We start from the raw sequence: 25,520 nt of genomic DNA, 5'->3' as shown, positions 1-25,520 counted from the left end.
GTTACAGTAAGCCTCTTGTCCTTACTGAGCCCTATGGCAACAGACGCACAAGCCAGAAACCCCATGAAACACAGGACTCATGACAACCCCCTGCTTACATCATGACACAGAAATATCTTAATTATTAGTATGTGTATTATTGTTATTCTTATTCTTCTTATTTTATCACATGACAGAATGTGCCTGAGTGTTTCTGATAAGAGAACTCGTCCTAGATCAGATGGATACGCGCGGTGTGTATGTGCGTTCACGTTGTCTCATTTCCTGACTCTGCCCAGAGAGAGAGAGAGAGAGAGAGAGAGAGAGAGAGAGAGAGACAGAGCGAGAGAGAGTGAGTGAGAGGAGATACGGGGACACGGAGAGAGAGAGTAAAGGGGAGAGTGAGATAGAGAGAGACGGGGAGAGAGACATAGACATGCACTGAGGAGGAGGAGGGGGAGGCTCCTGATAGCAAGACACGGAAAAGCAGGGGAGGGAAAAGAGAAAGAAATAAGGGGCTGGTGGAGGAAGAAGAGCGGGGAGTGGGAGAAAAACAGGGGGAATAACACTTAAAGAAAAGCATACAGACGAGAGGAAGGACAGTACCTAGTGCTTTGGACATCCCCTCCTTTCTTCTCTCAGACTGTCACACCAGATTGTACTCCGAAGGACCGACACCGCGTCCACCCCAGACCCCATGGGGTAACAGGTATGTCTGACTTCCTTATATTAGTAGTAGCCTCCTTTATTTACCCCAATCAGCATTCAGCCCTGCTCCCTAGCTCACGGGTTTTGAGATTTCATTCAGACGCGGCGGATATCGCAGGATTTCCATGCCTTTAATATCATGTCAACAATTAGTTTTCTGCCTCACGGAGCCATCGCGTCTAGAGCTGATAGTTGGTGGGCGCGCAGGTTGGAGACATGACACAATGCAACTCTTCGCAATCGTGGCACTATAATAGTTGACCATCGGAGAAGCTGCTGTATGAAGGCCTGTCTGTTTTTCTTTTCCGCTGTTCCAGTCCATTGGCATCATGTTAGCCACAGCATGAGTGTATTTTGACAGCTAAATGCCCGACCGAGTGAGCAGGCGACGGTCTGAAAGTACGCCTACCTGTTCCATACGTGACAGCCAGCTGTCTATTGCGCGAGTTGATATTTTGAGAAGCTGTCATCCGTTCACGGGATTCGTACATTTCACACACTATGAAGCTGATTAGGGAATAGACACAGTTGTCTTACAGTGGGTGGAAAACGCGATTGATATCTACTTTCTAATGTGCCTGGGCATGTGTTTTAAAATATGCAGCGAAACTGGTCTAAAATGAAATATATAATTTGATATTTAGTGGACTAAATGAATATTTGTAAATCTACTTGTAACGGTAGTCTGTGTTGTTAACAGCGCGCAGGAAGAAAATCCATTTCCAGTTTGCAGATTATTATTTTGAATGAATGGCATGCACCTGCACACATTTATTTTCAGTGTACTTTTAGAAATATCTCTCAACATACGCTCAAGTAGTATATTATGTGACACTTAGATGCAGACACATTAAGCCATACTCTGTTGGGTTTCATCGCAGCTGATCGAGTTTGATGAAATCCTGGCGAAATTTGCAAAGTTTTGAGCAGCGTGACAGCCCATTGCCACATCGGCTGGGTGGTGGGGGGATTGTCATGCACAGATATCGTGACACATAAAATACGGGTGACGCTCCGTGCAGCCGTCTGGAGGGGATTCAAAATTAAAGTGCTCAGAGACTGGAAGACAAGGGCTTAAACCCTCCTCCTTCTCCCCTCGATTAACCTCCAAAAGGGGGATTTCTCCAGCTGGAAATTTCTGCTGCGTCAACACCACCCAACCCTAGAGTGCCAGACAAGACAGGGGGGGATTTTGTTTGCAGATGCTGCTCTGGGGTATTTTTTTTAAATTGTTGAGCTGCCGCTGATCCTCATGATCCGCAGTGAGAGTTAAAAAAGTGTGGCGTCAAGTGCTTGTCTGTTTATTGGCGACTGAAGCTGAAAGAGTCTCTCCCTCGCCGCTTCTCTGTCTGACTCCCGTGCTGCGTGTTTGTGTGTGCGTGTGTGTGTGTCTGCTGTCTGTGTCTGCCCTCAAACCGGTCAGTTCCGTCTTCCTCCATTTTCTACCATGCTTACCTTGTGAAAGGGGAACAACCCCACTCCATTCACGTAGGCAGCGCTGTGCACCTCCAGTGCAGCCTGCAGCCAGGTGTGTTTTCATCAGATGATCTGTAAAAGTACCCGTGCCACTCTTGATTTAATGATTCTCTCTGCATTTGGGGGGGTTTCCAAACTTTTTTTTTTTTTACAATGCCAGACAAACTTAAACTAACGATTTTCAATGATTACACTTTGATATATGATGTAAACCCTTGTTGTTGAGGAGATGATAGTAAATGTACTGTGGAAGCCACCAGCTGAGAAGACATTCAGCCATTTCTGTACTAACTTTAAACAAATTAAACCACTACACATTTTGCAGGAGATCCCCCAACCCTCCTATATCAGAATGATGTTTTTTTTTTTTGTAGTTTTTTGTTTGCATAGTTTGAGAAACTTTGCAGTCTACCAGCAAGCCACTTTTAGATTAGATTAGAGAGCTTGATTGATTCCTTCCAGCTTATGGCTGTAAAAGCCAGTTAGATCTAAGCATTTCCCTCTGTTTGACAATGGCTAACTGGATCTTTGGGATTAAGAGACCATCTACTGATTTTTTTCCAAATTGTCTTAGGCCTCACTGGATTTATCTGGTTGTTTTGTCCTTCCTACTATAGAGTTAAGGGTCGGTGCTTGTCATGTTAAACCCTCCAAAGTCTTTTATTCAGTGATTCAATTACTATAGGCTTGTGTGTGTGTGTGTGTGTTTGCATATATGTCCGACTGTGCACATTCGGTCCAGAATACAGCTTTTCTCTGCTTTCAGTGATGACAATCCCCAACTATCATGGCATGACAACTTGCCAGCCACACCATGGCACCTTGGTGTGGGCCATCTCCCAGGATGCTTTGTGTCTGTGGGGTTCACCCCCCTCCTCGCTGAGGTTGCTTCCCTGAGGCGAGGCTGTGTAGTATTACCATTTCAAGAGCAGTGGACATCAGTGTGTGTGTGTGTGTGTGTGTGTGTCTGCACCTTCTCCATCTGTGTGTTCCGCGTGGAAAATATAATACAGACCAAGACAACAGCTACAAGGATGAGTGGAGGAGGAGTGTAGGCGAGCTCGGCCGAAAGATGGAAAAATTATTAGCTGCTTGTGGGATTGCAAAGGAGGATTTGAAGCACTTTTCCACTTGTGTTATCTCTCATGAATGGACCTTTTAGAATTGATTAAACAAGATACGTGAGTAAGATTTGCCTTATTTTTATTTTTTTTCTTAGTTAAAGCCAGTGTTTTTTCGTTTGGTGTTTGTTGAAGGTGGTGGAGGTTGTTACAGTGAATATGAGACGGATGAGCTTTGTTTGGGGTGGTAGTCAGGTTTGAAGCTCGTGACACTTCGCTGTGTGCATAAGCCTGCTGGTATGTAGGTGGTTCTCGGTGCTGCCATGCAGGTTGTGGGCTGAACTGTGTGGTAGCAGGTTAGTCTGCTTCAGCTATACGCAAACCCTGGGGATGTAGTGTACTACCCCCTCACAAGAGTGTGTGTGTTTATGTAGATGACTTGACAATAAGCAGTATAGTAAGTTGCTGAAATGCTTCATAAAGACACATTTGTTCCTTGTTAGCAACCTTGTACTCCATTCATCTCTCTGTCTCTAGTTCTCTCTGCCAGTTTTCTCCTCCCGATCCCCCCTCGGAGCTCACTTGTTAATGGGAACACCTGTTTGGCTAACACACTGCAAAATGAACAGTTTACACTTGCATGTACACATCTTACATGACACGTCTCTCTGGAGTTGTCTGACAACTCTGTCTTCTTTCTGTCGCGCCGTGTATATTATCATTCTCACGTCTGATTTTCATGTCAAGACAGTTTGGCATGCATTAACCCCTTAATCCAAACCAGCTCCATCCCCCATCCCCTAATAACTCCCATGGCTTTATAGCTTAACTGCTTCTATAGCTCATTGTGCAGTGCTGAATACAGGTGTTCCTAATCCCCATGGGGTTACATGGATGCTGTGGGGGATGTGTGTGTGTATAACAGCTGCCTTCCCTATCCATCTATCTGACATGCTCATCCTCCCCCCCCAGCAGAGAGAACAGGTGAGTTTAAGCCATCGCCACCCTGAACCACACACAAACAGAAATGCTCTCCACCACCCCGCATGTCTTTTCACATAGGTGTTAATATTTCATAGCTGAGTATGTGTGTGCGCACATATGCATGCAAGAGAGGATGTCAATGAAAGCAATAAGCTCTCTTGTTCTTTTCTTTTGTCCCTGAATTTTAAAGTGGAAGGTAATTTGCAGCTTTTGCTCTAATTTTCATAATCTGGAGAGTAAAAATTGAAAGTCCATAAGCAACAATTATAATTTGATTGTTGCTAAAAATAAATGCTAGAGGGGTTTGCGCAGTGGAAATGGCAAGATGTCAGAAATTTATTCTTAGGAGTTGTTGATATTGCAAAACACCTTTTGGATCGCACATTCCTGAGAAAACAGATGAGGGATTTTGGTTTGTGTGTTTCATCAGGGTGTGTTTTTCCTTTTATTTAGGAATGCGGAGCGGATTGGCTCTTTCCAAATAGAGCCTCATGATCGCAAAATGCTTCTCAGCATCATGAGTTATTTTCTGGAATTTTTTACATTTATCATGTGCATCAAATCTAATCAGCCCTTCTCCTATTTCTGTTCCTCCTTAATGCACACCTAATTGTTGGTTTTATATGCTGTGTGTTTTCAGTTGTTCGGATGCTGTCAAAACAAATATTGCAACAAGTGGAGTGATGATGGTGGCAGTTTCGCCCCTCAGGTATTGCAAGCAAGATAGATAACATGAACATATTATCCTTTCATTTAGGTTTCTTTCTGGTGTTAATGAAAGAACAAAGGAAGAGATAGAAAGCAACAATGTCCTTTATATATTCAAAGCTTTACATTTTCAATCAACTGTTTTTAAAACTGTGAAGCACCTTAAGTTTTATGATATTCTGGCTCGAACCTTTACATTTCGGCAGGAATTATGAAAGAAATAATATTCTTAAAGTTCTGTCCACCTGATTAGTGTTAGTCCAATAGTCACTCTCTTCTAGCTTTGAAACTTTGAAAGATCACATTGATTTGCGTGACAATGATTCACACATCACGTCATACAGCATGTTTTAAAACGTCAACCACTGATATCGCTACTCCCTGGTAATGAGCTGACATGGGACTGGTTATTGCTTTATTTTTTTTTTACCAGAAGCTCTTTGTCTTCCCAAACACACTTTCTCACTTCTAAATGAATCTCTTATTTCTAAATATTTTATAAATAGTTTTGTTTGCCCTTGAATGGTTCCAGTTGTCCCTTTATTTGGCCCAGAGTTGTAGATATTCAGGTGGGGCATCCTTAATGCAGTAATAATTACCTATGGGCAAAGAACTGTCTACACAAACAAACACGCTCAGTCAAAGTACTCTATTGACAAGGTAGTTGACATCCTCAGCTCTCCACTTTGCAGAAAGATCACCATCTTTTTAGACAAATGTATATAAGCTATTAAGAACTTGAAGGTTTGGGCTTGGAAAAACCTCTTTGTTTGCAGACTGCTGAAAGCCTTGTATAAGTATAAGTGGTTGTTAGTTGTTATTCAGTGAAAGAGTTTGTCTTTTATACACGCAGTGTGAGCATTTGATGAGAAATTGAGCGGCTTTGAGCAAATACATCTTTAGAAACAGTCAACTAGCCTCGGGCTGTGGCTGGTGAGAGATTTCCATATCAAAGCTCAGGTGAGAAAGGGAGACAGGGAAAGGCAGAGAGAGGAAGGAAAAGAGGGAATGTGAAGGAGAGAGAATGGGGAGAAGGGGGGAGGGAGGAGGGGGCGTGATGAAACAGACATCCACTCCAAAAGAGTTCTAGCCCTTGTTATTCTGTCTCTTTTTTTCGTGCAGCACAGTTTAGTCTGTGTGTGTCAGTGCTGTCTGTCTCAATCTAAACTCCTGCGTTAAAAAAAACACACAGAGGGAAGGTTGTAAAGACTCAAATACAAACCAACACCTTTCTCTACTCAATACCACACAAACACTGTCTCTACAACCTTGTGTTGACTGGTGCTGACCGCCGAAACAGCGTGTGGAGCAGAAAATGGTTTTCTCCCACCAATACTGTGCAACATCTGACCTGTGAGCTTCTGCCAGTATTTGGATCCCTGTTTAATATTATTACTGAAGTATAAAACCATATTTTTCCCTGGAAATATTTCTCTTCTTTAGCTATAAGTATCAGACCTGACCCCATGGAATTGATGGCGACACTCTAATTAATGGATTGAGTTGGAGATGGAGTTTTCGTTTGGCGCTTTCAAAGATGTGCGTGTGCCTCTGTATGGGTGTGTGTGTGTGTGTGTGTGTGTGTGTGTGTGTGTGTGTGTGTGTGTGTGTGTGTGTTTCTGACGAACATTATCCTGCTTTGTAGAGTTTTGTAATCCAGCCATGGACTCTGGGTAGAGTGCTAAAGTGCTGCTAACAAGGCCTGTTTAACATTCTCTCCCCTGCTCAACATACAATTATTCCACTTCGCTGCCATTAACATGTACAGTAGGACTGGGCTTTTAATTGGCCTGATATGACTAATGCCAGATCAACTTGGATTTGCTAATTAGTTTTTGCTTTAAAAGTGCCATCAGGACATGAAATATTCATTGATGTGAGGTGGAGCGAGGACTGTGGGTGGTATTAGTGGGATATTAGTGGTATAGGCAGGCTGTTCGAATGAGCTGGGAGAAGAGATTGAACCTACATTGGCCTGTTGTGGTCGGTTATTCATACTTTGGGTGAGGTGTTAGTTTTTCGTCATAATTTTAGACACCCACACACAAACACAAAGAGACGCACGCACATTCATCCCGCGCATAAATACACCACCTCCATTCTCAGCATCACAAGGCCACCTCTTCTTCTCCAGCCCCCACCTCCCCTCTCTCTTTCTCTCTGCCTCTCCTGCTCTCAACTCTCCCTATGCCCTCCACCCCCTTCCCATTATTTCATCTGTTCTTTTTTTTTTCTTGCCTCCTTTTCTCTCCACACCTTTCCCCGTTCCTTCACCCCCGTGCCCTCTGCTCCATCTGAGCTGCATCTACCTTTTTCGCTTTTTTTTTTTTTCCAGGTCTTCTCCTCTCCCTCCTTTTCCTCCTCCTCCACCTTCTTCTTTTCTTTTTCCCTCCCACTCCTTAATCTTCCACCTCTCCTCCTCCACCACCCCCTCCTCTGCTGTAAGTGGGCCAGGTGCCTCCTGTGGCCTCCCCTACTCCATTTCTCATTTTTACCCTTCCTCTACTCCCTTTCTCATTTTTACCCTCTCCCTGTTCTCTTTCTCATTTTTATCCTTCCCCCCTGACCCTAGCTCATATTTATACACCCCATTAATGCAACGGCTAAAAACAATGGAGGCAGATTCCAGGTTTCTGAGGCCTGATGCAGTCTTAGCCGCCAAGGTGAGCCTTCCAAGTTAGAATAACTCCTCTCTTTAGGTTAGAAGGTGACGTCTCAAAGGGGAAGTTGGATTATTTTGATTTATAAAAGCTTTTTTCAGAGCTTAAAAAACGCATCCTTTGGTGTATTATTATGTTAACTTTACAAATCGGTGGTGAAAAGGGAGCTCCGTCATTGTTGCTGGACATTTTATGAGCTCCCCTGTGTTAGTATACTTCCCTTTATGAACAACAGAGGTGAAGCCAATCCGAATGTGAACAGAAGTGAGTAGGCTCACATCCTCTTTTCAGTGGCGAGGGGCAAAACTCCCCCAACAGCCTTCTCACTGCTCTTTCCAGTGTTGCATTTGCGCAAACAAATGCAAACACACACACGTGCAAACATGCATACACATGGAAGTCTCATTGTTGCTGTCTTTCTGTTTTTTGCTTTGTGAAAGTGCATGGTGAGCGGGCAATGTGCTTTTCACCTCATCTCTTCCCCTCTATCCCCCCTCCCCCCCACTCTTCCTTTTACTCATTGTCATTCCCTCTGCCTTTGTCTCTCTTTGGCTCTTTCTCTTGCCCTCTTCTTTTCTTTCACTTTCTCACCCCTGCACGCATCCCTCCCTCCCTCCCTCCCTCCTGTCTTCTATCTCACCTCCCTCCTGGTTGTTTTGGTGTGTGAGCTGGTGTGTCACGAAGGGGGTGGCGGTTGATTGGTGGTTGGTGGTTTGGACGGACACCTGATACTGGCTCTGCCTCACAATGTGGGAATGTGTAACTTGTTCAAAATTAGGTTTCCAAGGTGGGTGTTGTCCTTAGCGATGGTGAGCATGATCATGAGAGTTTACACAGTGGTCCTTTTGTGTCTCCCTCCCTCTTTGTGTCTCTTATATCTGGCTGTGGCACTTCTGTACATGAATTTGCAGTTCTTTCTGTCGCCGTCGGGTGGGTGGATTGGGGGGGGCAGCAATAGTTCCAAAAGCCTGCAAGCCATGGTAGCCGTTCATGTTAATCAACAGGTGACAGTCAAATGTCAAACCGCATTGGAGTAAACACACCCTGAGTGAAAAGACAGGACAGATAAGGAGGAGGGGGAGAAGGATGACAGAAGAGGAGAGGACAGGATAAAATTGAGGATCCAGGTGAGGCATTTGTCCGATCAAACCTCGCTCTTCGTCAATCACAGTGGACGCACCTCAGCCTCAAGCCACACCAGCGTCCATTAAAAAGTTGCTTGTTTTAAGCAGTTCCATTTCGGCAAAAAGAAACTTTGCTTGAAACTTGACTTGAAATCTGCTGGGAGTTGGGGGGTTTTTATGAGTCACTTTAGAAAATATAGCAGTAAATTGCTGCAATCCCTCCCAGAAAAGCCAATCAAGGCACAGCACAGAAACAAGGGAGACAATGAACTTCAATGATTTTGCATCTTCACTGATTGGTACTAGAATTTACTCAGGAGAAGGAGTAAAGTCGGTCAGTGTTGAAATGTCTAAAAAGATCACTGAAGGGGCAGGCCTTCAGTATCAATGCCACGTATTGATGAACGTCTGCGGTGATGCACTGTGCGGTAAATTGAACTCTCGCAGACAAAATTGAGTGTCCTCCATGTCCAGGTCTCCGTAGTCCACTGAGCAACCCTACTGTAGATGAGAAACCTGCCAAGGCTTTGCAACCATCGATCTCGAGCTACACTGACGCTCCTTCTGTGTTCTATTCTTCTTTTGCTGCTTCAGTGCTACTTCTTCCATCTCTATTGCTTTATTTGTTCCCCGTCTCTCTTCACTTTCCTTTCCCTCTTTTTTTCTTCTTGCATTCCCTGTCTCCCTCCCTCTTTCTTACCCTTCACTGTCTCTTTTCTGACTCCAAAAATGTGAGTCTCTCTATATTTAGATGCTCCTCTCCTCTCCCCTTGATTTCTTTCCCTTTATCTCACCTCCTTTTTTTCTACTCTTGAAGGACAGATTCGCAATAGCGCTCCGAGATTCATCAGTGTTGTATAGTGGCTGCTTTTTGATCAGCTTGATGAGTGACAATGTAGCCTCGGGCTATTATATACAAATGTGTTTTCATAAACACTTCTCTATCTATATGTAAATCACTGTGCTGCTCAGGATGTGGGAACGCTAGTTACTGGTGTTATTAGTGAATGTTGCATGTCATGGGCTAAGTTAATATAGTAAAATTATGTGTTTTCCTTATTTGTGTGTGCTCTTGAGTGTTTGTGAATTAAATTAGCTGGGAGTGAAGTCTCTTTTAATATTTGCTCTGGGGGGACGGAGGGTGTGCCTGTTGTCCTTGTGAGTACACACTTAAGCTGCAGCTTTTTTGCTCCCCTCTTTGCATGAGCTCATTGTAAGCTGCGGCCCAGTGTGGATTTGAGAAAGATGCCTCTGTTTGCTGTCTGACAGAGCGACAGTCACACCAAGTTACCCTTACACACACAGACACACTCTCTGGACACCCGCCTCGGCACCAGATAGCGACTGGCCACCCGCAGTGAGTCACCATTATTCAGTCATTCACTTGCACATTCAAAAGCCACACATTTTAACAAACAACAATTAGCTTTTAGTCCTCAGACATTTCAGATATTTATTCACTTAGGACTGGTCTTGTTGTATGATGCACTCATTTTTTTTTTTTATTTCTTCCGCCCGGTGACCCTCTGTTTCATTTCCTCAGTACTCTTCACTTGCTCTTTGTATGTGTGTGTGTGTGTGTGTGTGTGTGTTCTTGGCTGAAACCTTTGTAGCTGGTGGCTTCAGTGACTGTTATAACTGCAGGGGAACATGCTGCCTGGTACAGTCATGTACAGTCTTGTCTAGCTGAGTTGTGACACGCTGCTTTTTTGCTGTGACAGGTTTTGTGTTAAGACCTATGGAAGGGTCTGGACCTCTCTCTCTCTCTCTCTCTCTCTCTCTCTCTCTCTCTCTCTCTCTCTCTCTCTCTCTCTCTCTCTCAGTGGCTTGCTGACAGAGAGAGAGATCAGGGTGGGTGTTAAATGTGAGTTTTGAGCTGTTCCAGAGCCTTATATTGTCATCATCACTTTAGCCACAAAGCCATTTGGAGCTTTTCAAAACATTCACCAAATGACAAAAATGGAGTGAAACCAGAGTAGACAAGGCAAAGGGATGTTAAAGTCAGCAACAGAGATATGGGAGAATTAAAAGAAATTTCATTTTTTTACAGCATGGGACTTTTTTTCTCACTGTAAAGAAACATAAGCGGTCAGATGATCCCACAGGTTGGGCATGAAACTGAAAGTGAGCTCACCCAAATGTGAGTTGAAATCCCTTATTGTCAGTGGTGGAAGAAGTTGGCTACTCTGATCCTTTACTTAAGTTAAAGCAGAAAAATGCCATGTTCTGAAAAAATCTCCATTACAAGTTCTGTAATAATGTTACAGAAATATTATCAGCAAAATGTACCTAAAGTATCAAAATTAAAAGTACTCAATATACTTAATGGCTACTCTCGCAGATAATAATAATACTAGTTATTATTATGTGTACAATATTTTTCCATTAAATGTAGTGGAGTAGAAATATAAAATAGCACAGAATGGAAATACTCAAATAAAGTACACGTATGGTAAAATTGTACTTAAGTACAGCACTTGCATGGACAAACTGTGAATGACTCGTTCTTCGTTCCAGTTCAGCCTGCTTCGATATTTTAGATAAGTGTGCTTCCAATTTTGCTACAACAATTTAGAGAATTGTGAGCTCAACCCCATCAACTTCGTTTGGAATGAACTGGAATACCGACTACGAGCCAGGCCTTATCGTCCAACACCACTGCATCCTGCATCCCTTCTAAAATTTTGTGGAAAACCTTCCCAGAAAATGAAAGGCTGTTTATAGCATTTTATTCATCCCCGCAGTTTCAAAATGAGATTTTCAACAATCATAAATGGGTGAAATGTTTCAGGTGTCCACATACTTTGTTTGGGTGTCTTGAGTGTGTATATTGTAAGCACAAAATTGAAACTAGAAAGTCTGTCGGCAAAATGTATTGGATAGCTTAAGTAGTAGTTTGAATGCTTGTCTTTATTTTCCCTTCCCAACAAGTACAGTAAAACTCTATGCAGTCCGTGTGATTGTCTGACCCCGCAGTTACACTATCCCTGGTAAGGAAAGCAAAAAGATTAAAAAATATGATGCGTCTGTGACCAGAAAAAAAACCCTTACACGACATGCAGAGTTCCCAGAAGTCAGGAACTAATCCTGCTGTTAGACAATGTTGCACCTTAAAACTCCACCTCCCGTGAATTCCCTCATGATATCAGGGGTTTATACATCAGCAGATGAGTCTCCAATCTGTTCCAGTGATGAAACTGGGTTGTACATCAGGAGACCACACAAGGTGATGTGGTCATTGTCACAAGGGGACCCACCCCTCCTCCTCCCCCTCCACCATTACCACTACCACCAATCTCCTCCCACCTGCATAACCAAATACAGACACTTCCTGTAGGTGATTTCACTTCCCTGTACCACACAGATATGTTTTCAAAGAAGTGGCCCGTTCCTGTCTTAAAATTATACTTAAATCTGAATAATTAGGGAGAAGTTCTGTCACGCATTGGTATATAGCTGCGGTAGTTCTGCTGTGATTAATGATAAAAAGTAAAACTCAGTAACTAATAATCCTCTTGGGGCATAATAAAATGATTATTCAACACACGTACATATACACATATTCTTTTTGGGCTCTTTTTAAAAGCTTATACATCACCTGCACTTCCATTACTTGTGATTGTGCTGTAGCTGCAATGAAAAGCTGTTGACTGATGGTCTGTTTTTACACTTAACTTTAGTATGAAGTAGATAAGTGGAAGATTCCAACGCTGGTCGTTTGGCATTTGAATGACACCTCCTAACTCACAGTTCATCAGGGCTCCACCCCTGTTTGCATAGGTGGCCAATCCTGGCTGCAGTCTATGTAAACGGCAACACATCAAACAAAAGACTCACTGTCTGGCTATCTGTTCCCATCCCTTCACCTCTCCTCTCCTCCCCTCCCCTCCCCTTTTCACATCCTCCCTTCCCTTTTCTTCTCCCATCCTTTCCTCCTCTTGTTCCACTCCCTTATTTCCGGCTCTCACTCTCGTTTCTCCCTGTCCTCTCACCTTCCCTCCTCTGCCTCCCTCCCTCCCTCCCTCCCTCCTGCACGGCCCTCTTTCTCCTGCCGCTTCGTTGTCTTAACAGTCCTCCTCATCCGCTCCTCCCTCCCGCTCTCCCCCTCCTTTCATTTTGGGTTCTCCGACAGTGGTAATGAGATGTTTCATTATTTGCATTTCACAGCTTTTAATAGAGAGAGAATTTAGGCTAAGCCCCGGGTCGTCAGTCAGGGAGCTACCATGGGAGACATAGCAGGCTTAGGGGCCTAGAGAGAAAGATAGCCCAGAAACTACACACACATACAAGCACACATGCGCAAGTGTAAAAGAGGAAGACACAGACAAAAGACAAAAAGGTAGATGGGGTGATATGGCATTTCACACCCTTTTTTAAGCTAGTATGACTGACTCTTTGTGGGTCACTGGACACTAAAGTGCAATTTATATTTCTGCATCAAATCGACGGTGTAGCTTCTGCGTAGCCCCCTACCCTACGCCGTCACATACGACGTAGCCTGACGTGCACCTCCTCAAAAATGTAACTACACGTCGAGTTGACACGGACCGTAAGCTCTGTGATTGGTCGGTTGGGTAGCCTTGCAATGCCTCCGAGCCGACAGGAAGTGTCCGTGCTTTGAAGTAACTTTTACTAGCGGCCAAAACGGCAGCTTTAACACGGTGGCTCAATATATTTGACCGTCACAACCCGAGTGAAATAACTCGTTTCACTATCAGAATGTGATCCATTCAGTCAATAACATTTGAAAAGGCTGAAACAGCCGCACATTTACAATTTTACCCCCCTTCACGTTAATGGACGGCTAAACTGGAAGTTAGCCTGCTCGGCTGGCGAATGTCAATACAGTGGACGCTGTAGCGCTACTGCCAACTGACTTTGGGGGTGTAATTGCAGATTGACGGACACATGGACGCACAAGTATAAATGCCTGGCTACATGCGTAGCCTACGGTGTAGCTACGCACGTAGACCCTACGCAGGAGTATAAATCAAGCTTAAGCCGTTAGTGGTCCCGCTAAAACATCACTCTTTTCTGGTCACTCTGGGATGATCCTAGTCCATCCTTACAATGGCTGGATTTCCATAAGATCCCTGTAGGCGTAACACTTAAGGTGAGAGGACAAGGTGACAAAGAAGGCCTGCAGCTGCTATTGGACACATTAGTGTTATAAGCTGGAAGGGAGGGTTATAGAGGCAGATATTTTGGCAGGTGCACTGAATGTGAACATGTGCAAAAAGCAAGATGAGCCGCACAGAGGTCTTCAAGTGCAGATGTGGAGGCTCCAGGTATTGTTTCCGGGTGTTGCATGTAGGAACGGACCGAGGGGGATATGGGGGGAGGGAGTCGGGGGCTAAGTCTCCCTAAGCCTCCTGGATCCTCTTTGGTCCCTCTCCACATGACATGGCTATCCTTCTTTGAGTCAATCTCTTCCTCCACCTTGTATCCCTGGATGATGGCCAAAGTAGCAGAGCACAGCCAGAGAAAGGGAGAGTGAGGTAAAGGTGCAAAATGTGGCATGATTAGAGCTGGTGGGGAAGTGGAGAAAATAAAGGTGGACAGATGGAGGGTGTGTGATAAAAGAAACAAGGGGGACTGGCAACCTGAACACTTGCAGGGAGATATGAAGAAGTCAGAGGCAGAGATAAAATGAGAGACAAATACGAACAGTAGCTTATTTTCAACACAAAATAAACGGCAAAGAAGCACAGCTAATAGCTTTGTTGTGTTATTTTATTCTAATTGCAGCTTGCATGCCTGTCTGTGTCTGGCTGTGTGTGCACAAGTGTGAGTATGTGCGTGTTGTTTTTGTCCGTGCCTGCCTTGGTGATGGGCTGCCACCCTGGCTTGTCCCGGAAGGCTGCCAGCTCCGTCGGATTGGGGATTAACCCCGGGATAATGGCCTTGATGCCCAGTTGAGTGGAAGCAAAGCTGTTTAAAAAATATTGGCTGCCTGAGTCACTCTCCCCTCTCTTCCTGTCTCCCCCTCTTTTTATCTTCTGTCTCTATCTTTCTAGCCTTGCTGTCTCTGTGATTCTGCTCTCCCTTTTCTTTCTGGTTTTCACTGTTCTTTATCTGTCTTTGCTCCACTCTTTACCTTATTTCTCTTTTCACTTTTCCCCTTTGCTCTAGTTCTGTGTAACCTCAACCCATTTTCACAATGACCTTACCTAACCCCCACACCCACACGCAACACAGTTGACATCAGTAACATTTATCACACATGCAGTATTCTATTGTGGACTTAAATAATACTAGCAAACTTTTAAATCTAATTCAACTTTCATTTTATGTAGAGGAACTAGTATATTTTACACTAGGAATAAATGGCTGTCCTCTATCATGCTGTCATGTGTTCGAAGAACAGTGTCTCTATTGTCCAGCTGAATATAATTTTAACTCCACTTATGCATGCTGTCATTTTCCAGTATTTTTCTCTCATTATATGGGAAAAGGTCCACTTGCAAGCAGACCAGTTCTTTCTTCCTGTACCTATTTAATTTTTCATAGATATTAGCACACCATGTCAGAGATTCTCTTAATATGTTTTTTAGGCTAACGTAATTTATTTCACTTTGTTTTGAAAGGTTTACATAATATATAATTCATTTAGTGCAGACCTGCCAACCTGTTTGCCTTTACCACTGAAAACTGCCTGCTATGATATGGTAGTGTGCTGGTGCAAGTCTCTGCTGGAGAATGTGCAAAGTGGAACGTGTTGCTTTTTTAGCTTAACTGATAAAAATTTTGCAGCTGCAGCATGAAGCTGGGATGGTTGACAACATAAATGCCAACTCTTGGCTATTGAATCCTGACTTGATATTCCCTCCTCCTTCCTCTTCACATTCATTCACTTCTTCAATCTCTGGCCAGTTTTTACTGCATCCTCCCTGCTGATTTTCAACGACAGGACCAAGATAAAAGTAGAGATGTGAAAAGGAGGGAATTCAATGCTATTAGAGTATCCTTAAAGGTAAAAATGAGATGAACAGATAATGTGTTGGTGCAAAAGATTGGAGATTTATTGCAGCACTGTGCTTAGACAAGTCAAACTATTCAGAACAGTACGGTCAAATGACAAACTGTAGCCTAATATGTGTAATAAGGAGAAGGTTTTTTTTATCTCCAATAACTGATTTTGGCCATTAGATGCAGCCTAATAATCTGCAAACATAACATTCTCATACTATTAACATCATAAAGTGGATATGGCAAATGAGTTAGCAAACAGTTACTTATTTACACATTCAACAGCGCAAGATTAGCATTCATTTGGAGTTGTGTTTTTGACCACCAGATGAATGTGTCCACTGTCTTTTAGCTCTGTTTTGGTCTCCAAAAACTCCTGGCTCTTCGGCTGCTAAATGCTCCATACTCTTTACTAGCTAGTCACTTACTGTGTCTCTCCACTGTTTACTGTGTACTGGGAGGATAGCATACAGTCATTTTAAAACTATTTTGCTGAAAACTACTGCTGCTGCTAGAAACAATGCTGATGAGAGCAGTGAGAGTGAATTAAAACATCAGTAGAGATGGCAAAAAATTTGTGTCAGTGATCTTTAATTTACCCAAAATGCACATATTCTTTGGTATTTTTGCAGCAAATGTCCATTAGCTGCACAAGTTCTATCTGCATGTCAGTCTGTTTTTGCTCTTTACTTAGTAATGGGTTTTATTTATTTATTTTATCACTCACATGCGAGGCTCTGTGAACTCTCAGTTTGACATGCTCATCCAACCAAAGCCATTTTATCAAATAATGAGCAGAATTGTTACATTTGTCGAGCAGAGGAACACAATTTGAATGTAGTGTGATTAGCTGAGGGTGGCAATTTTGCAAGCAGCCCACTGGCCACTAAATGGTAATTTGCCCTGACCAACTGGAAATCCCTTAATTCAGAATAAATATAACTGCAAGTGTATCAAACTGTTTGGATATTGCTAACATATGAGGAACCTGCAGCAGTTATACCTGCACGAATGTTAATGAGCAGTGAATCAAAAGACAGGCGCTACCAAAGAGAGAGTGTGCTGCATGTGAGTTTTATATTCTAAAATATGTTGGGTAATCATGTCTTAACATCCTGCTTGAAAATGTTTCACGCGTTGAAATGTTTTCATCCAGTGGTCTGTTTGAATACCTCGCGAAATCACAGCATGAGGCCGCTGTAAAAGCTGCCTATGTTAAACCCCCCGTACAAACAAAGTATCGCTCTGCCTTTGATCCAGAAGGACCTTGCACTCTGTCTCCCCACGGTCCTGTGCGGTCAAGGAGGCAGAGAAGTGGCTCGGAGGGACAGGCTGCATTAAAGAGAAGCACAAGAAGGAGGAAGCCCCATTCTCTCACTCCATCACACGTCTGATCTCTTTAGTCGTCTGGCTGGGGCCTAAAGTGACTTTGCTTTGATGTGACCAGGACAAACCGGGTGTGATGCCATGACGGCCCTGTTAAGTGTGTGAACTTGTGTGTTTTTTAGTTCTTGCATGTGTTTGTGTATTTTGGGGCAGGGGCAGGATATGTGTGTGTGTGTGTGTGTGTGTGTGTGTGTGTGTGTGTGTGTGTGTGTGTTATGAGGGGAACAGGGCTGTTGATCATGTGTGGTTTTGTATGAGGGAAGGGGGGAGTTAAGGAGGACATTCACTTTTGATTTGGCCTCAGAAGGGTGACAGGGACTTGGAGCTCTGGTGGCATGCTCTACTGAAACAATCGACTCTGACCACAAATAAGCGCTCACAGACTGTCAACCTGCCTCCTGATGACTTTTTCCTTGCTTTTTTTTGCAGGGAAATTTCATAGAGGGATGAAAAGCTTTTTTTCTGCTCTGTGACATCCTGAAAGCAGGCTTTAGTTTCTGTAGCCTTGGTGAGACTACTAATGCTTTGGATGACACACAAAAGTCTCTGCCACTCTCTCTTTACTTGATTGTCTGACAAGTTCATTTTATCTTACTCTCCCATCTTGTGTCAAGTGTGTATTTGGGGAAAAAAAAAAGTGTGCTATAAATCAAGGCTGTACTCGCATTGTAGAGGGAGCGGGGGTTTGGATCCTGTTGATGGTCTAAGCTCATGGGGAAAGATGGAGTAGCTCTCTGAGGAAATGAAAAGCCAGAATGAACACTGGAGAGGTTTTTGTGGGTGTTTATGTGCTGTAGTAGGGGTAGCGTTGGGAATGGTTCCTCTGAAAAAGGGGTCTTTGACAGGAGGGATTTGGACATGCTGAAATTAAACAAGCCAATTAGGCAAGCACAGAGTTTAGAGGTCAAAGCGCACTCCATTAAAGTTCCTCTTCTCTGCCTAACTACTAACTCAGTATGTATCTGAGTCTGTTGAAGCAATAAATCTGATTAGACCTCTCCCTTTCTTTGTCTCTTTCTCTCTCCTTTTCTGTTGTTTTACCCTCCACTGAACATTGTTTTTGTTAAATTTGAGGCACCATTTAACATGTCTTTGGGTGCAATCCTAGCCACACACGCCACATACACACAAACGTACACTCTAATGCTCCCTTAGAAACGTGGCCTCCTGCATCGGAGTGCAGTACCGCACTGACATTATCATTAGCTCTTTGGACACGCATTACCACAGAGAATGAAAAGTTGCGCTAATGAACTTTAGTCCCAGTTAAAAGACTTACTCTATTCCCTCACACTGGATTGTTTGAAATTCTAAACAATACCAAAATTGTCAAGGTTTGCGCTTTACTGCATAACAGGGTTGTATGAAAAAAAAAAAAAAATTCTTCTCACATACTTGTCCATTATTTGTCCAGATTTTGTTATCCCTTAGAGATTTCTGCCTCCACCCCAATACAATAGAGGGGAATGCAATGTTTTTTGGTACTACTTTCCAAAAAACATCCAAGAAAGAGTCCCTGAAAACTATTGACAGTTTGTGCTGTCAATTATCTTGAGTAATTAGGACTGGAAAGAAATGCTGCTGTTTATTTATTTTTTTAATATAAATGTTCAATGCCATGAGCACCACAAATTAAATTCGATTCCCCTCCATCATATTGGAGCAGAGTCAGAAATCTCAGAGACAAATTTCTCTTTAAATTCATCCACTCTGCTGCTGAGTAAATAGTTGTTATTATCAGTAGCATGTTGTGTGTTTGCTTGAGTGCTTGTTATTGTTGTTACTCATTCATCCTGGGACTTCAAAAACTGGCAACATATAGCCTAGTAGATTGACATGGAGAGCTGTGGGAGCCTGACCCATGCAACATTTGAGCAATGGCAGCCTTGTTCCAGCTGTTGATTTGGTTTAGCTGGCTTTCTGTCACTGATTCATCTGAGCTGCCAATAGATACATGTTTCATATGGGGGCTGCTAACCTGCGTGTGCTGCACAGTGACCCAGGAAAAAACAAGGAATAGCAGGGTATTGAGCTTTTTCTCAGAGAATAAATGACTTCTTCTGTGTTTTATGTGGCTTTGAGTGGGAGCTTATACTGTAGAACAGGCCAGACAATTAAATGTGCCTGTGGCCCTGGGAGAAGAAGAGCAGAGAGAGGAGGAGGTGAGCTGCTGTGTCTTTAAAGCCGCTCGGTTTGTCTCCAAAGGTGAGAGGTGAAGACTCTCAATACCTCTATCAGGGCAACACAGAAAGGAAAGAATATCTCAAGGTTAGACTGCCATTATATTTTTTTCTTAGAAACGTGTGAGCTGTAGAATAAAAACATGCGTGGAAACTTGCCTTTTGAGACTCTGTCCCTCCTCTTCCTCCTCACAATTCTTTATTTCTATGACTTAAAGAAACGTCAGCCAAAGTGAACACTTGTGAGGTAACCATGAATTGATCAGACCCAGGCAGTTTTATTTATTTTCTATTGAGAAAGAAAAGCTTCAGCAGTTGTCTCCATCAGTTCATCCGCTCGTCCACTGCTGTTCTTAGGAGGTGTGTTTGTCCAAGTGGACGTGGGAGACACTGTGGATTTATCTGATCTTACAAGCCATCAGGTTGAGCAGAGCTTTGCTAAACATGACCTGAAGTGTGCCGGCCCCCGAGCAAACGCTGCTGTCACCTTGGCCAACCCGAGCTGTCATCTCTCAGAATGGACCACGAGATCTGACAGCTGTGGCGTTCCCAAAACAAATCACTGCTGCGTTTGGTAACACTCTGCGTCCCCGCGATTTAGCCCTCACCAAGACGAGAGCGGGAGCGGCGGCTGCTAATGTTCTGTCTAATGCACTGCCTGCGTGTGTGTGAGTGTGTTCGTCTTCTTCTTTCACCCCGCACCCGTGTGTATGTTTTTGTTTGCAAGTGCTTATGTGTTTTCTCTTTGTTTTTTCACCACCTCGCTGAGTGGTTCAAAATAGCGATCTTCCTTCGTGTCCTTGTATTCTGCTCTCTCTGTGGCCTTAACCACCAAAATGCCTCTTGTATGTCGTCTAACTAGTACAGAGAAAAAACACAGGCAATAATCTTTAGTCCAGGAAAAAAATTCACATCTTAGATCAGTATTTGTGAGCCCAAAGTTAAGAATCTTTATAGGATAAAATATTGTAAAAGTTGAAATCTTGAGCTTTCCTGTGGCTTTTATTTTGTAAGATTAACAATACAATATGCCAGTAAGCCTGTCACACTATCCTGTCAATGAATATTGAAAAGTTGGATCTTCATTCACTGACAGTTGAGCAGCTTCACAAATTGTCATTAAGAGTCTTTTCTCTGTAGTCTTCAGAAAAACTTTGTCTTCACAACCTAGACTGAACTGTGCAAGATCAGAAACACTGAGGTGAAGGTTCAAGAGTGAATTTCTGTCTTAACTAGGCAGTTGATTGAATATTCAGTCGAAGGAGAGATGGGGGAAAAAAAATAACAAGGAACTGAGGCTGTGTTTATTGATAAATTTAATGGTAAAGTGGTTTGTTCTAAATGAGGTGTTTTTCTCCCTCTCAACTGTTTTGTGAAAGTGTCATGCTTTTAAACTGACATTTTTAATGAGCTTACGCACACACTCTCTCTCTCTCTCGCAGACACACACTCCCACGCGCACACACACAAATGAACCTGTCAGAGGTTTAAACACAGAGATTTTTGACTATTTGTTACTGGGCTGTTTTTAGACATCAAACTACGACAGTTGAGATGTGGTTTCTATTGATGTCATTGTTTTTATGTCACAGTCATTACTGAGATATCCTTACCCTGGCTCGTCTTTAAAGGACTGCTTCAGCTAAATTTGCTTATTTTTACCCCCTCACATGAAAATGAGACCAACATTGTGAGCAAAGGGTTTGAGCATAGCTACGGCCATCAACCATGTTTATGGACTTAAAGGAGAAATACTTGAATGTGATGATCTTGTTTTCTTTCAGAGAAATTTACAAAATTGCTTAAATATCCTTGCTCCTACACTGTATCATTTCTGCTGCCGCGCAATCGTATTCCCATACTGTACATTTAATGGTACAATATACTATTATGAAATTTCATGATGTTACATCTGTAGTTAATGTCATGCCTGTCTTCTGTCGTTTCCCAGCAGATGTTTGGAGGAGAGGCTTTTGTTCAGCTACACAGATGAACAACAGGAAGGAGGACATGGAGATCGCCTCTCACTACCGTCAGCTCCTCAGAGAGCTCAATGAGCAGAGGCAGCACGGCATCCTCTGTGATGCCTGTGTCATCGTGGACGGAAAGATCTTCAAGGCCCATAAGAATGTCCTCCTGGGCTCCTCACGCTACTTCAAGACTCTTTACTGCCAGGTAAGGGACTGCTACACGGTTAAAGGGAGATCGTGAAGCACTTGTTTTTCTCTCATATCCTAGTAGTTTTGTTCTGTGTGTTTTCCAGTTGTGAAAGCGATGTCAGAACTTGTGTTATCCTGCATGAGATAAATAAACAAGAATACACTGTTGTATTCTTTCACCCTTCAGGTTAAAAAGGGGGCAGAGCCTCACCACCAGACTACTGTCACTCACCTAGACATTGTCACAGCGACGGGCTTTAAAGCCATTCTGGACTTCATGTACTCAGCACACCTCGCCCTCACCAGTAAGAACGTGATCGAGGTCATGTCAGCCGCCAGCTACCTGCAGATGACAGACATTGTACAGGCCTGCCACAGCTTCATCAAGGCGGCACTAGACATTAGCATCCGCTCTGAGATGGCTGACGAACTGGCCGACTTTGAGATGGGAGCTGTCGCTGCTGCTGGCATAGGCGGAGGAGGTGGAGGAGGAGTGGGAATAGCAGGACCAGGGGGTGTTGCGGGAGCGGGTTTAGGAGGAGGAGGAGGGGGAGGGATAGTGGGTATGGCTTCTGAAGCCCTGGCCTCCATCATGTCTGGTCGCAGCACCTCCCCTTGGCTGGCACGCCGCACCAGCCCGGCCAACTCTTCTGGGGACTCTGCCATTGCCAGCTGCCACGAGGGAGGCAGCACGTATGGCAAGGAGGACCAAGAACCCCCCAAGAGCCACGAGAGCCAGGAGGAAGCCTGCCATGACTCCCAGCCCTCCTGGCCACACGACTACAGGCCTGTCATTGTCAAAGAGGAACAGGTGTCCCCTGCCTCCTCCTCTCATCCCCGGGACACTCCCAGAGGGGCAGCCCAGAGCCAGGGGGAACAAGGGGCTGGAGGGGCTGCTGGAGGAGGTGGAGAGGGTCCCTGGCAACCCCTATCAGGGTCAGGGCGGAGGAAGAACAGGAAGAACAAGGACACGGTCAGACATATTACCCAGCAGGCTGAGAGGAACTGGGATAGAGAGCGGGACAGGGAGAGAGACAGGGACAGTAGGCCTGGATCTCCCCTGCCCTCCATGCTGGCTGTGGCTGGATGGAACTACAACGGACAGGAAATCCCAGGTATGACTGAAAAACCTGCTTCTTATAGTGTTTTCTGTCTCCTGTCTTTGGAAAGAGCTACTGCATATTTTTCTTGTGACGCAGACAAAACTGACAGTGCAGTCGATTTGGGTCATCTCACAGCAATCGTGAAAGCAAGCCAAGTCTTTTAAAGTCTGAATACTGTTTTTAGAGTGGATTTGTTGGTTAGATTATTAGTTTAGTTTCACAACAACAGGTTCTCAAAATTATATGGATGGACGCAGGCCAAAATAAGACCTGCACACGACTCTGCAGTGCTTCTTTGGTGACTTTGAGGCTCTAGAGTCCCCCAGAGTTGCTGCAGTTTTGTATTGTTGGCACCTTCTTAGTTATCCTGTGAGTAATTAGTGAGTAAGATTAGATTAGTTAATTAGGTAACTAGAATCTAATTTGTCTGTGCTTTCAAACCAAGAGATCAGACTGCTTTGTTGCAGTGTGCATGACACTTCACAGTACATATGCTCTTAAGTCTTTGAATCCTGCTTGGATATTTCTATGCGTGTCAGATAAGCGCACAGTTTACTAGTGTAAAATGACCTCTTTTCCTCCTCCGGGGTGGAGATTAGCGAGCTTCTACACTAATGTGTTAGGCCTAAGATGATTATCTCAAATCTTGGAGGTGTGAGGTGAAGCCTGGGTAAATGCAGGTGGATAATAAATCCTCTTCTTACTGAAGTTTATGTAACTCTCACTCCCACATAAACAACAAAATGAAAAACACAAACACACTCAAGCACATATATTTATTTTGAGAAAGAATCTCTTGATCCTCAGCCATGCCAAATTGTTTAGCAAATTCCTTTACACTCAAAACTTATACATGGAAAACACTTAACTGTGTGTGTTTGCGTGTGTGCAAACGCACTGGTAGGCCCAAGGCGTCGATAGGTAGATCATTAAAAGTAAGAGAAGCTAATCCTGGGTGCATTAAGGGAGTTGGCTGCGAAATGGGCACACACGTCGCGCAGCGAAAGAAAACAGGATAATTGAATTGACCTGGGTCACTGCACGGATTACCAGTGCGCCCTCGCCATCACAGGCTCCTCCCCCTTCTCTCTCTCTGGGGTTTAGGGAGAGGTAGATGAGAGGGGGTAATGCGAAAGAGAAGAAAAACAGAGACAAAAAAAGAAAGGCGGAGAAGACAGACCATCAGGCTTATGAGGGTTTGTCTGCTTAGCTCCAAGTGTCTTAAGTCCCAGATTTTCTGACCTGCAGTCTGACCTTATTATGTTGCGCAAGGACATCTTGTGTTGAGCTTCAGAGTCACACACATGTACTACCGCATACACTTACAATGTAAATGGCACTATTAAGCCTGTTGGCCAGTTCTATGGTTTTGTACTGTGGTGGAAGGTAGAGTTTTAGTTTGGCTGAGGTGAAGCAGCCATTACCAAGAGAGTGTTTTCTCACTGCAAGGTTAGAGGAAGTCTAGTGTTGCTGCTGGTGTAGGCTCACCTGAAGTTAGCCAAAAGACATCCATTTATCCCCACTTTCAACTGGGTTTCGGGACTGGGCTCACAATGAAGAAGCACGGGGTATGGGGGGAACAAGAGTCTTTGTATCATGAGGTCATCAACTATTTGGGTCTCCTTCAGAGGGCTGACCTTGTCATTTAGCAGTAAAATATCATGTTACCAGTGGGCTTACATGACGTTTGTGTATGACAACCAGGATATGTTTCACTATTGTGTGTTGAGTCAGTGGTTCCTGTGGGTTTAACGGAGGTATGGGGGATTGTTGAACAGGTTTAATGAGGTCATAAATGGAGTCTGAACATGGGAGTGGTGTAATGATTTGGTTGTGATTGTGATGCCAATAAGTTCTTACAATGAAAGATTTTTAAGACAGGCTCAAAAGTACACCTGATCTCTGGGGGCTTCTGAGGTTTTGTCTACTTAAGTCTTAAGTCTCCTTAAGTCTGGATTTTGTCACCTGCAGTAGAAGATCCAAATTACGGGCATATGGAAGAACCAAGGGATTAAAATAAAAAGTAGGAAATAGGCATTATTATGCCTAATTCTATTGAGCATTTATATATATATATATATATATAAAATGTCCAAAGGCTGCGGTTGTTGGATTATCCCTCCCAATAGCAGGCCCACACTGCACTGTTTTGATGATGTATGCCAATTAATAAGACTAACGATGGCTCTGCTAATGGTGGTCCTGTTCCATTAAGTGTCCCAGTAAGCCATGACAGTAATACTGCAGGCTCAACAATACCAGGACCCTGAATGTGACACACCTAAATGGAATGCAGCCATTACTCTATTAAACGCACAGGATGTCATTTCTGCCGCTGGGGGTCTCTCACACCAAAACAATAACAAAAGAGTAGTTTGATGACGGCGTGAAGTAGCGTGGGATCATGGGAGTTGTTCATGTCTTCACTGTTAATAAACAACCACCATAGCAGGTGAAAATCTATCTGATGTGATTCAGGCATGTCACGTGCCTGAGTCACGTGCATGTTCACGGGCGAGGTGGCGCGTTAAAATTTTATTCACATCACGTTTAGTCACGTTCGCAGACTTCCTTCCCCGCTCTCTGACGTGTCCTGTACTTCCCAGGAAGTAATAGCAACCAGAGTGGGTAAAGGGGATATGATGGCGTGAAATTCAGCGAATAAAATGCCGGATTTCTCTGGGTTTGAACATTGTTGAAAACATTCAGGATAATATAGTTGATTACATAACTGATCATTTGTAGGTCAACAGATTAGGGTTAGTTTTACTATTAAGGTCAATTTTAGCATTTGGGATGCAGGATTACTGAAGTTAAACATGAAAGAACAAACATAGTGTTACTGCGTGTGTGTGTGTGTGTATGTGTGGTGGGGATGTTGTTTCATGAAGTCCAGTTGTTGCTTTGCATGAAGGAATACAGTAGGCATAAAGGAGAGAGGGCACCTTCAGTCTGAGATGAGTTTAATTGCTTCATTCTTTATTGATGAGAAGTGCGCTCTCTCTCTCTCTCTCTCTCTCTCT

The 25,520-nt window shown here is 43.7% G+C and overlaps 2 protein-coding genes across 3 annotated transcripts in view; both read left to right on the top strand.

Moving 5' to 3' along the window:
* The first annotated feature begins 2,175 nt into the window (after window positions 1-2,175).
* Window positions 2,176-21,954, top strand: LOC123974712 (zinc finger and BTB domain-containing protein 46-like). Its single transcript, XM_046055559.1, has 4 exons — window positions 2,176-2,215; window positions 21,187-21,410; window positions 21,582-21,914; window positions 21,949-21,954. Exons 2-4 carry the CDS (start codon window positions 21,225-21,227, stop codon window positions 21,952-21,954), a joined length of 525 nt encoding a protein of 174 aa, XP_045911515.1. The 5' UTR covers window positions 2,176-2,215; window positions 21,187-21,224.
* Window positions 21,955-21,972: 18 nt separating this feature from the next.
* The window catches only part of LOC123975879 (zinc finger and BTB domain-containing protein 46-like), a 39,042-nt gene continuing 35,494 nt past the window's right edge, over window positions 21,973-25,520 (top strand). For both annotated transcript variants that reach the window (XM_046057678.1, XM_046057677.1), the window contains exon 1: window positions 21,973-22,205. In XM_046057678.1, coding sequence (XP_045913634.1) covers window positions 21,987-22,205 — 219 coding nt within the window. In that variant the 5' untranslated portion in view covers window positions 21,973-21,986. The remainder of the gene's footprint in view (window positions 22,206-25,520) is intronic.

Source organism: Micropterus dolomieu, linkage group LG08, assembly GCF_021292245.1.
Source record: "Micropterus dolomieu isolate WLL.071019.BEF.003 ecotype Adirondacks linkage group LG08, ASM2129224v1, whole genome shotgun sequence".
Taxonomy (NCBI): Eukaryota; Metazoa; Chordata; class Actinopteri; order Centrarchiformes; family Centrarchidae; genus Micropterus; species Micropterus dolomieu.
This window is presented reverse-complemented; position numbering and strand designations above follow the sequence as displayed.

Excerpts from the sequence above, each read along its gene's own strand:
- LOC123974712 (XM_046055559.1), top strand. The coding sequence starts at position 21,225 with ATGAACAACAGGAAGGAGGACATGGAGATCGCCTCTCACTACCGTCAG. Across the intron at positions 21,411-21,581 it reads TCAAGACTCTTTACTGCCAG|GTTAAAAAGGGGGCAGAGCC; the intron begins GTAAGGGACTGC and ends TTCACCCTTCAG.